Genomic DNA, 13,360 nt, shown 5'->3' with positions numbered 1-13,360 from the left:
TTGTTTTTAAAATGCCTTATCAGGTTTGTTGTGGTAAATGTAGCCTTTTCCTTTCCACCTCATGCAATCCCAAGTTTACATATCTCACAGTGGCAATGTTGTCGTCATCAACTTTTTAATACCAGACCGCAGACATACTTGCGCTTTCTGCTTCAAAGCTGCTTTCGTGTTCTACTTTATCTGCATTTAACAAATATCTCTGCAACAAAGTGATGTCATGCCGCACGTATTGCTGTTTCTGTGTAAAGTCAAGAAAGAGGTCTAACTCTGTGGCACCACATAACTATAGATATGTTTAAAAATAGTAAGATATCTATATCTATCTATATATATATATATATATATATATATATATATATATATATATATCTATATATCTATATATATATATATATATATAGATATATATATAGATATATCTATATATATATATATATATATATATATATATATATATATATATATATATATATATATATATATATATCAAGTGATCATGTCAGAAAGCGCATGATCACGTGATAAGATTTAGACATTCCTAGTCTATAGTAGGCATGGGCCTATATAAGATTCTGATGGTAAGACAACCTTGGATAAAAATATTACGGTTTCACGGTATCATGGTATTATCATTACTGCTCTAAAATATATTCTTTTAAAACATCTGGGTAAAAAACAACAAAAACAAATTCCCCTTTGAAAACATTTTATTATATATTTTGAAAGATTTAAAATATTTTGGAGCAGTAAACATGTCAGGCTGAATAATGAAAATTTATCACAGACTTCTGCTGTCTTCACTAGTTTCAAAAACACTTTTCTTTACAATTTAAATGGCATCTCTGCTGGAGATACTGTTGTTTTAAAAAAAATAAACAAAAAAAAAGTAAATAAAAAATCCTACACATACCTTAGGAACAGTATTACAGAAAATGTTAGCGGTTTTAAAACCTTGACTTTTCCAAGCCTCAGTTTACCTTGAAAACGGTTATTATCCCATGCCTAGTCTATAGACATTCAAAGTTAACTAATCACTGGAGCAACATGATTCTGGGTAAAGTTAGAAATATATTTATTTAATTAAAATAGTGATCCCTTATTATCACATGATTTTAAATATAGGATTTTTTTTTTTTTTTATTACCGAACAAAATAAAAGGCAACTTGCTAGGGGTTCTAACAAAATGTTAATTGCTCCAGTCTATTAATTTCTTTTTAGAAAAAAGGCTTCTTTTATCACTAGATGAATCACAATTAAAAAAAATATCTTAGTTTGACACCCTTAGTAGAATAAAGTAACTGATACAACCTACATTTGAAATGGCTTTGATTCTGGACATTGTGCAACTGTGGAAACCAGTGTTTATGTCCTAAATTAACATTTATCCTAGCACTTCAGTGATAATTCGACTTTTTTAACAGAGAAATAATGATAGTGTGTTGCTGAAAACACTGTAGAGCAGAGCAGTTCTAGAACTATACAGAACAGCTGCTGTCAAGATCAGTGGAAGCACAGACACACATTTAAATGTGTGACGTGTTTCCATACTAGACATATCCTGTCATTTAGGAACAAGATTGCATGGATATTTGAATAAAGATTGCAACAATTAGACTTGCAGCTCCTTTCGCATGAGATTTGAAAATGTTTACATTGACAACCTGATTTCATTATGGCCATTTAGACCTGTCTTTCTAATTACTTTATAGTAATTCCTGCTCACCCCTCCTCAGGAACAGCCTGGCTGAGAGTTCGGCACTCTCTTGGCGTGTAAAGCACTTCAATGTCATCTGGAGGAAACTCGATCAGATCTCGCAGAGGTCCAGACTCTATAATGGGAGGATGTGTGATCAAATACTCTTCAAAATCCACTGGCTCTACTGCCTCTGTCAGAGGAATCTGCAGGGAGAAATACAAAAAGGAACAGAAAGGGAATGTGAAAACTGTTTTTGCCAAGACAGTATCACACAGAAGGGATACAGCAAAATACTCTCTGAAGTGTCAATCTCTCGCATTTAACATAGAAAAGCATATTCTCTTTGAAACATAGTACTTACAGCATTGCTAGTCGCATTGCCTCCCACACTGAGGTTTTTAAGAAGTTGAGGAGAGCCTCCGTACTGACCAGCAATCTGCTTTCTGACCTCAGCCGCTACAGTCCTGGAAAACGAAAGAGCGGAAATGGTATTATAATAAAAACCAGACAGGAGTCCCCATGACCTCTCACAGTCATCTCACATTGAGCAAAACATTGAATAGAAAACATTGAAAAGAATACTGAATATATCCGTTAGAAGAAGTCTATTACTCCACTTAAATTACAGCTATCAAACCTAAAGGCACTGTTCAGATTTTGTACTTCAAGAGGAGGAGGATATTGTCCTCAAATCCTGTTTGTAGAACCGGTTTCTTAAGCATCAAAGTTTCTTAGCCCATCCAAAGCCTTGGGTTTTGTTTTAATTTGATTTTTGATCATTGTAGACTGTGAAGTAACTGAAGGAATTTATCATACTGATACTGAACTTGTCAGGAACTACTTTAGCTGTGTGTTTCCCTGAAAATGCCTTAGAACAGCGTTTCTCAACCACGTTCCTGGAGGACCACCAGTTCTGCACATTTTTCATGTCTCCTTAACCAAACACACCTGAATTATATTATAAGCTCATTAGCAGAGACTGAAACACCTGTAATGGGTGTAACAGACAAAGGAAATATATAAAACATGCCGTGTTGGTGGTTGAGGAACACTGCCTTAGAAAATCCCTCAGCCAATCAGAATCAAGCATTCAAAAGCTCCATAGTATAAGTAAGAACAAATGCATGAGGAAATGCAAGACAGAAAACAAAAAATAAGAGAACATATACCATATTTTGCATATTGACAGCATTACATCCCTTGATCATCCTGATGTGTCAGAATGTATTTATGTCAAATTGTAATACGGATCGGAATGACCTGTGCATTGCATTTTTTATCTTTCAGCTAATCAGAATCAGGATTTTCAATCGGCCATGTCAAAAGCAATGATAAAATAGGGCTGTGCTATATTCTGATAGACATTGCATAGACAAAACAAAAAGTCCATCACTTCATGTTATGTTCTATGTTCGATGTCAAAAAATGCATTGTTTACAGTATTATTTTACAATTTTACACCGCTATGGGGATGCAGACAGAACCATGAATAACAGCATTGTGAGAAAGTTGAATCTTGAAAGTGCAATGTTTACACTTTGCACCATTTTATATATTATTTTTCAGACCTGTAATCATAAGTTTTTGAAAATTGTTTATATTTTATTAATATTTTTTAAAAATTTCTATATTTTTTTATCAAATACTTGGCCTGAATTCTCAATAAATGTGTGAAAGATATATTTTATTATCAGGGTATGAGATGACTTGAGATGACATGAGATTCATTTTTGCATATTGCTCCACCCTACTATGACCTTACTACACCAGATTTTGTACAAATCAAATTATTTTGTGTCAGGACTCGAAATAATCCGCAAACGAGTCATGAAAAAATGCTTAAATTAACTTGAACAAAGAATAGTATATTAGTATAATAGAAAAAAACTATTAGACCTTCCAAAAAAAAAACAGATGTGTGCATTTTACAAACCGCTTATTGGTAAAATCGTAGTTTTTTTTTGTTATTCTATTCTCATGGTTCCAGCTTTCGTACATAACAACATGTATGACATATCAAACTAAAACGCCCTAATAAGAACTAAAATGACACAATGAAAATTTATCACCAATCTTCACTTTCATAGTAGCAGCTATGACCATAATCGCAGATCTAGTAATGAGACCAGACTCTGCCACAACACACACACACACACACACACACACACACACACACACACACACACACACACACACACACACACACACACACACACACACACACACACACACACACACACACACACACACACACACACACACACACACACACACACACACACACACACAACAGGTCTTCCAATGTCACTGACAAAGGCTCACGTTTACTAGTGAACAAATAATAAATAAACTATAATTTTACCCCAAAAATATGTAATGAATACTAAAAGAAAAAAAAAATCAAGTAACAATTACGTTTTTCTGAAATGTTATTCAAAGTAAAACAAGAGCAAATATTTGCCAAATTCAGAGGCGCCATTAACATTTCCCTCTGTAATTTATCAGAAAACAAAACATCATATCATCATATATTCATTTTGCAAGTGTATTATCATTTAACCACATGCATTTAAACATCTGAATACAACATAAAAATACTGATGTAAAAAACAGTGCATGCAACATTATATATATTTTTAAACAAGTGAAGATATTTAAGGCCTGATTTTGTGAAAGGGCACATTAAGAACTTCCCTAGAAACTAGGACAGCATGATATTGGAAAAATCTAACATTGTGATATTTTTTTTTTTGTTTGTTTGTTTGTTTGTTTGTTTGTTTTACGATATATATTGCAATATGAATTTCACTAGATGTGTTGAATAACTAAAGAATTTATAACTTTAGAATGATTGGGATGATTCTGTAGGAGAGTCTATAAGCATAAAATATAAGAAACAATCTACAAGCACAGATATATTTGATAAAGAAAAGATACTAATTAAATAAACAGCATTTTATTGTTTCCCAAGGAGTCAAATTGTATTCAAGTACACAGTAATTGAATAATCAAATATAAAATAATACTGCATAGTCTTCGTTTTATAAACAACACAGTAAAATCAACAATTTTTTATTTGTCAAAGTTACAAATGGAACAAGTTCTTATGCCTGAATGCTTTTAAAATCCTCACACGGTCACAGGCCTCAAAAAACAATTGCGAAATTATATATTAGAATTTTGAAATGATATATTGTAATTATAATCCAGACTGAACATTGCATATAAGCATGACTATTGCGAATAATCACATTGCAATAATGATGCTGAAATAGTATACGTTGTGCAGCCCTACTAGAAACACTGTCTAATGTGTGTAAAATGAAGCATACTGAAACAAAAACCCGCCCCCAATGGCCTTGTTGGTTCTGGAGGGACCTTTATTTAGGCTGGGCATTCCTGAAGAGGGAACAGATGATTAGCCCACAGATGTGTTGTTTACAGAGGACCCGACTCACGCAATGAATTTTACACCTCTCTGAAAACCGTCTTGCACTTAGGTAAACAAAGCCACGGAATCAATTGCTATGATTTCAATAAGATATTCATTTAGCTTTCATATAAATAGTAAAAAAAGTGGGGAAACACAACATTTTCAGCTTTCAGTTTTGCTTTTACTATGAAAATAAAATGACACATACATTGATTTTTCTTGAGACTCATGTACTACAGTATAATAATAAAATAACATAACTATCTACATCCTTTATTAATCAAACAAAAAACACAGTTCTCTGTCCTCATATTGATCATATCAATAGGCATGTTTTTCTCTTTGGTTCTAAAGAAATAACGATTGGGATCAAGGCAGCAGGTGCCACGCAGTCTGTTTTGAACTGATCTAATCACCTTATTACACCTCACTGACAGACAACAGCATTTTAAGGCATCTGGGAAGTGCCAAGACTGTGGAAACCACCAGGGAGCCTAAAAGGTCACTTCCTCTTTTAGATCCATATGAGGTTTAATCTGTGACTTAACATCTCAAAAGAAATCTCGATTGACAAAATATGCTTTTAAGTCAATGATGACACTTAATTACAGACTTTTACGATAACCCAGGGGCCCTGCACCACAAACTGTGGGCCCCCAGCCAAAATCTGAGCAGATGTCAACATGAATAATACAGTGTTATTAACTGAAAAGTATCTGCTTGAGATTTAATCATAGATATTATAGATAACGTCCCTCTAGATATTAGTCTGAAATGGCCTAAAATGCTAAAATGCCAGCTGTAAAACTATGCAATATATTCAATACTATGCAACAACATTTGAGCACTTATCAGTTGAAAATGTTTTGGAAATGTCAGGATTTTTCTACAATTTGGATTTGTAGGTTTTGTTTGCTTTAGTCAAAGTTTTTTTTATATATATTTATTACTTAATTTTATTATTCCTTTATTGTAAAAAAGTGTAGTAAAAACAATTGACGTTGATTATCATTTGCATAACCACAGTTACACAAATACCATGGTTTAACTGATTTGTGCTTACCATGTTTTCACTGCTCTTTTTCATAATGAAAAACAATGTTAATTTTCATCAGAGTTCAACACTCATATTCTTTACAGTACATTGTACATATTTTATATGAGTGCACGCTGACTTATAACATATATCATATTGTGCATATTGACAGCATAACATCCCGTGATCATCCCGATGTGTCAGTATGTCAAGTCATCGCCTCAAACCCCCAAACACTGCATTTTATTAAATCGTGCCAGTCTGCATCGTTAAATCCCTAAATGGGCGCAACAAAGGGCGCATTTATGGATTATAAACCCATCGGTGAAGACTTGTTTAAATGCACAGAAGCACAAAGGCATCATACTGCTGTCTTGCAGCTTAGGGTGGGTCACTCGGGCATCTCTATGGCTTTGTCTTAATACCCAGTGAGCTACCTACGAAGACAGCATTCCAAACGCGCTTGTCTGACCCAAACGCGTAGACTAAATAGGCAGCATACTATGCTTTTTAGACGCAACCTATAAACTCAGCGTCTGCTCCAGCTAACTCAACGCCTAGGCCTTATTTGGGAAAGACTGGCACGCTCGCCAACTGCATCAGGCAGGAGACAAAGAACGGTCGCAGGGCTCGGGGAGAGTATATTTAACCGCAATGACTTGAAAAGGGTAAACATCCTTACCTGCTGATTTTCTGGGCAAAGGCGCGGCGCTCAGCCATGACTGTAGCCGCTGAGAGCTCGAGTAACTCCAGCGCTCCAGCCGCGATATTCCTTCCCCACCCGCACAGCCGTATTTCGACAAAACCCCACCTCTTGACACCCAAAAGAAGCCTGTGATTGGATAGTCGAGATATCACTCATAAAGCCGTAGTAACCATAATAAACAGTGAGAAGGTCAGGGGCGGGGCTTGCAGAAAAATGACTGGGAAAAAAGAAAACGCACGCGAGAGGAGAATGTACCGTAAAACTGGAACCATAAACGCACACTCTTTTGAGATGGAGTTTTCCCTATGAGTCATATCCTGTGTGTACAATAGAAGGCTGTTTTAAAGGAAGTTATCAGTGTAGCGAAAAGTGTGAAATGCATCCCTTCCCACTTCCCCCGGTCGTGTAATCTGTAGACAACGAGACCTCTATTTGTGTGTAACCACATTATGATTTGTTGAAGTGGATGTTAATTTTTGATGCTTGAGAATTATTTAATTGAACATTCAAACAGTGTTGGGTGTAGTGTGATACAAAGTAACCAGTTACTGTAATTACTGTAATTACTATATCCACTGAACAAGTAAAGGCATTTTACTGCTCATTAGGTGATGTAGCCTAATTGTTACTCATTATGTACTTAGATAGATATGTATTTGCCTTAGATAGGCTATTGAAAAATAATACTCAACGGTAGCCTCTAAGCAGTTCATTCATTCATTTATTTTCTTTTCAACTTAGTCCCTTTATTAACCTGGGGTCGCCACAGTGGAACGAACCGCCAACTTATCCAGCATATGTTTCATGCAGCGGATGACCTTCCAACTGCAACCCATCACTGGGAAACACCCATACACTTGCATTCACACACATACATTACGGCCAATTTTGCCTATTCAATTCACCTATACCGCATGTCTTTGGACTGTGGCAGAAACTGGAGCACCCGGAGGAAACCCACGCCAACACGGGGAGAACATGCAAACTCCACACAGAAATGCCAACTGAACAAGCCTAGGCTCGAACCAGCGACCTTCTTGCTGTGAGGCGATCGTGTTATACCCACTACACCACCGTGATGCCCCAGAGTCCTTTTTTTGTTATACATATACATTTTGCAGAATAATAAAGTTGTAACTAAAAAGGTAAATAACTGAAGGTTGCATTTATTAGGATGATTGCATATACAAGCACACACGTTTAGGATTAATAGCAATCTATTGTACATAGGAACAATTGTCATTGAAATGTTTCACATGTTGGTACACATGATATTTAACTTTTTTTATTTAATTTTTTCAAAAAACTTTCAGACATACTTTAAAAGAATGCAATTTTAATTACATATTTAGTAAGCATTATTAAGTAATTAATTATTTTTGAAATAACTTACTTAACACTGCTCTCAACAAGCAAATGTTTATCACTAAATAAAAGACAATTTATCACTTATTTCATTGATTATTAAAAAATTGATTCTGGCAATTGAAGATAAACTGAGATTGTTGGATAAAAACAGATATTGGCAACCATATTATTTTTCTGTTTTTATTATGTATGTTAGATACTATTTTTTCCAACATTCTTCAGACTATATAGAAATAAAATTTAGAACCACTTTAGAGTGAGTAAATTATGCAAAAAATAGATCTTTTTGCTGGTTACCCATTTAATTGTGTATGAAAATAATGTATGTTGTCTTTGAGTAAACAAGTAAACAATATACAATGATGGGCCAGGTTAATTCCTTCAAAATATATTTTCATCAATATTACATACATTTTTCAGGTAGATTTTAAGTTGAAAGCAAATATTATATTTGCATATTTGCTTACGCCTTCATGCAAGAGAATTGGGACACCCAAGGGGAAGGGCTAAGGGGTAGAATTGGGATTGTGCCTTAGGAGAAGTGTGTCCTGCAGGTTGTTGTCAAGCTGACTCACCTGCAATGTTGCACACTCATGCATCGTACAGGTATGAGATGCATTGTGTATGCTTTACTACTTTTAGTAATGCGTAAAAACAAAAAACAATTTTTTTTTTTAAAGCCTGAAAATGATACTCTCTCAGATGTACAGATGTATTCAATATTAGAATAGCTTTTTATTTCAAATAAATGTTGGTATGGATCTTTTTAATCATCAAAGAATCTTGAAAAAACAAAACAGTCAAATGTTAATAAATATTGATGATAATAATAATAATAATAATAATAATAAAATAATAATAAAATGTTTTTTGTGTGCTTTGGATCAATTGCAGGTTTGGTGAGCAGAAGAAATTTCTTTAAAAAGTTGGTTAAATAGACCCCCCCCCCCTTTAATTCCTTAAAAACATAATTATATAAACATCACCTTTGGGTCACATCACCTCTGCTAACATGACTAAATTTCTGACGTGGAAACGTACAATGATTTTCAAGTTCAAAAGTTCCAATATTAAAATAAAGAAAAACGAGGACAGTATTTATTTATTTAGGTATATTGGCCCTTTATTATTATACCTACTAATTATTAAAATATTTTCAGTATTTAATACCTTTTAACAAACACTGCACTGTACAAACATACAGCTCTTGCTGCTCTAATTAAAAACGTTTAAACGACCCTCGTCATTCTGTCACCTAGGCGACTTGAGTTGGTTTAAAAATCCAAACAACTGTCTATAAAGTTATCAGTCTTGATCATCGCGCTATAAAACTCTGAACAAATCTCCCGTTGACTGAGTTTCACCTGTTTGTCTTATTTGGAAAGTTGTTTTGGAGTTCGCGATGACGCTGCGGCGCTCAAGAAGGACCAGGACTCTTCCTGGACACCTGAGAGACTTATTGTTGGAGTGCATCTCTTCCGTTGAGGAGCGAGCAGCGGTGGCCAGTCCGGACAGCTGCATGTCTGACACTTTACTGGAGGAGAAACACCTGAGGAACGCAGCTGTCCTTCCTGTCCCCCGTCCCGCAGCATCAGTGTCCTCGGTGGGTGAGTGTCCGCAGAAGGAGCCGCTTTTCATCCACGGCCGGAGTGTGCAGGAATATCAGCATATCTACCACAGTGTGATGGACTTCATCATGAAGAAACGCCGTGGCCGTTACAACCTTCAGTGGGGATTGGAGATCAAGCAGCGGCTGTGGGAGAAGCTGGACCAGCCTGTACTGCTGGAGACCGTGCAGCCTGATGGACGTGTGGTCATCAAGGAGAGCAGGTCCGGTTCCAGCATCCCTCCTCAAATCATGGTGAACATCAGCAAAGAGCCGCAGCCCAAGGAGCCCAGAAGGAAGAAGCCCAGGCACTGAGTCATCTATAGTGCCAGATGAAGGATCAAGGGCACGTATGTACTTATTGTATATAGTTCTAGAACAAGTTTACAATACATCAAGTTTGACATTTCATTCAAGTTTTCATCACATTGCTGGATGTTTTGCTGATTGTCAGTGCTGGTGATATTCAGCTCTTGAGTTGTTGGGTTCTTTTGGATGGTTTGCTGGATGTTGGCAGGTGTTTATCAAGGTTTTCTAGGCGCTTTCTTGCACGTTGTTGGTCACCTCTGAGTGGTTTTTGGCATATTAGTGGTTGGTGGGTTAGGGTAGGTTAGGGTCCCTCACACGGTCTGCAGCTTGCCGTGCTGTGAGGGCTTGTGTGCATCAGTGATGCTGAGAGCTATGCCACTGGTACTTCACAGCTATCGGTAGGGTCACCCATAGTGGACAGGTCTCAGCTGAGATGCCCGACCAAGACAAACCACCTGATTCTGGACTGCAAAAGATTGGCCTGATGCTTCAGACAGAAGATGTCACCTGAAGGACTGGAAGAATCTTCAAAACTACAGCTTATGTGGAGTTGTAGATGGACCAATGCCAGGTAATGTTAGCTTTTCTCTAGAAAATATATAACACACACACACATAAAAAAAATAAATAAAATAAAATCTTGCAGACATTAAGAATTAAATATTTATTTGTAAAATATTTATTAATTGCCTTAATTTAAAGATTTTTTTTTGAAAATACATTTTTAACGTCTTGATATGGGTGGTTCTACTTTCACTAAATCACATGAATGAAATTAATGGATTATTTCATAAAACATGTAATATTTACGGCCCTGGGGAAGAATCAAAGTAGGTGACTACTTAAAAGTTATTATTGGTTATCCTGAATTGAATTAATGCAAATGATTGCAAAAAATGTTTAATGATGTAAAGTTGACTTAGAAATTACCACCAAAAGATTTCAGTTCATTATTTTGTTAAATGTGAAAAGAAGCAAGTAAACATTTACAAAAACAATACAATACAAAGAAATTCATTAGGGATGGGCGATACCACAATTTTATAATTCGATATGATACCGATACTTTTTGTTACAATTTTTACGATTTTATTACCTGTTATTCACTGCCTCTGTTAACTAAAGTAACTTACACGCGCGTGTCTACATCATTACGTAAAGACAGAAATTATTTTTTTAGGTGAATTGTTCCTTATAAATACAGTATGTGACTCTTTGAACATCATTTGGAGGTGTCCATGTCGCTGAGCAATGTATGTGAAACAATGAAAAGACTCGTGCAGCCGGCTTTTGTTCTCTCCTGAACTTGAAAATATGATTGGCAGAATCGTATAAATGCTGAATTAAGATCGTCTAAGGGGTTGAATCGAGATCGCTATCTTTTTTCGATTAATTGTGCAGCTCTACTTGACACATATTGATCATTACTGCTAACGCTATAATACCTGACGCCATCTCTCCGCATGCTCGCTATACTGTTTGTTTACGGTGAGCGTGACCCGCGGCTGGTTTGGACAGAACCGTATGGCGTGACTGAATCTGAACAAAGAGGAACAGTCACACATTTACATTGATAAATACATGGAGTTTTCTCCTCCATGTATTTATATCCTAGCCTTTATGTTGCCTTTACGATAAGAGACCTGCCTTCTCCTTTGTACGTTACAGGTCTGCAGGTTCAAGTTTGCTCCCTTTTTTTGGTGGGCGTTGAGGCTGAAAGAGCGTCATCTCGTGTGACGGCGTGGTGTCGTTTAACGGCAGGTTGCAACGGTCAACAAGACTAAAATAACATTTATATATATATATTTTTCAGCAACATCGGATGCTTCACAGGCTTATTAAATGGTGTATGTAACGGTCGTTCAGTCTCAAAATGTTATAAGTTAAAATAGCCTCAAAGGAACAGGTGACAGAGGCCGTTAATGACTTTTTCATCCACAATTTGAGGCAAAATTATAATAAAGTTCGATTTTCGACAACTGCTAACTTCTTTGACAATACTTCAAATTACTAAAACAACCTAGACCATGAAAACGTTGATTTTTAAAAGGACTTACCATTAAACTTGCTCGCCTCTGAAGGGGAGAAAATGGCGCCTTCCCGTGGTTCAAATGCCTTGTGTTGACTCCGGAGCATGCGCACGGTAAACGAAGAGTCGGGAGTCAAGTAAACTATTTCTATTATTTAAATCAACTAATATGTTTATGTTAAATCAGTGAGTTACCACCATGCTATTATTTTAATCAACCTAAACTAAAAATATTGTGTTATCTCAACTACTTTAGTGAATCTAGCTGACTTGACAAAAGAAAATATGTTGTGATAACAAATCATGGAAATATTTTACATCTTTTGTTCAATTTAAAGTATCCCTGTCATTTTATAAAGTTATTTGACAAAAAAAAAGAACAATAATTGGACTGTTTTGCTGTGCTTTGGAGCAAATGCAGGTTTGGCGACTTCTTTAAAAAGTTAGCTTAAGTGATTGTTATTGTTAAAATCAAGGAAACTGAAATTATGTACATTAACTCATATTGCATATGCTCTGTAGATGATGATTAGTGAAATGTATTGTTTTATATTATTCAATTTTAGAAATGTTTTCCAACAATGAATTATTTTAGATATTGTAAATTACTCTGGTAGTCATTACTTTTTGTTTTATTTTGTAAATGACTGCTGACATTTATTTTTAAATAGAAATTACATTAAAACTTTTTTGCTTAAAATACCAAAAAGGTGTCAAGTTTTCAGACTTGTTCATTTTAGTCAACACAATACTAATGTTTTAGCTTTACAGGAGTTTAGTCAATTTACCAAGTCACAATTTTTCTGAGTTGCCATTTTGTGAAGAAACAAATGGTCTAAATGACATTAATTTATGACGTTTTTAAGAAATGTTATCAGACCTTTATAGAATAAAATGCATATTAACATTTTACTCAAACCCATAAATGCAGAGAAACTGAATCTCTTAACCTTTGGTCTCTATTTTTTTTTTTGCTGTAACTGTATTTAAATGTGATTGTTATTATAAATAAAGTCCAGTTATTGTTATCAGCATCATTCAATATAACATTAAACCAAAATATTAAATAAAAGAAATGTAAATATTAAAAATAAATAATATAAAGATATTAATTATATAAAAATTCACTTTATGCAAATATTTTGGGTTAAAGGGGTACAACTCACAAAAGATTTG

At 35.1% G+C, this 13,360-nt stretch overlaps 1 protein-coding gene and 1 long non-coding RNA gene across 51 annotated transcripts in view; both read right to left on the bottom strand.

Moving 5' to 3' along the window:
• dock7 (dedicator of cytokinesis 7) overlaps window positions 1–6,953 on the bottom strand; it is a 78,642-nt gene extending 71,689 nt beyond the window's left edge. For all 50 annotated transcript variants that reach the window (XR_012408025.1, XR_012408026.1, XR_012408027.1 and 47 more), the window contains exons 1-3: window positions 6,849–6,953; window positions 2,059–2,161; window positions 1,725–1,900 (exon numbers count right to left, since the gene is read on the bottom strand). Coding sequence is in view for 35 of the 50 variants with exons in the window: in XM_021477170.2 (XP_021332845.1) it covers window positions 1,725–1,900; window positions 2,059–2,161; window positions 6,849–6,886 (317 nt within the window). In the remaining 15 variants the exon portion in view is untranslated. The remainder of the gene's footprint in view (window positions 1–1,724; window positions 1,901–2,058; window positions 2,162–6,848) is intronic.
• A 2,384-nt stretch (window positions 6,954–9,337) lies between these two features.
• LOC141386308 (uncharacterized) lies at window positions 9,338–13,144 on the bottom strand. The gene is made up of 2 exons (XR_012408045.1): window positions 12,213–13,144; window positions 9,338–10,743 (listed from the first exon to the last, which is right to left on the bottom strand). It is a non-coding gene; the product is annotated as an uncharacterized lncRNA (long non-coding RNA).
• Window positions 13,145–13,360: the final 216 nt, after the last annotated feature.

The sequence above is a fragment of the Danio rerio genome, chromosome 6 (assembly GCF_049306965.1).
Source record: "Danio rerio strain Tuebingen ecotype United States chromosome 6, GRCz12tu, whole genome shotgun sequence".
NCBI classification, from domain to species: Eukaryota; Metazoa; Chordata; class Actinopteri; order Cypriniformes; family Danionidae; genus Danio; species Danio rerio.
Note: the sequence above shows the minus strand (reverse complement) of the source record. Positions and strands in the feature narration are given on the sequence as shown.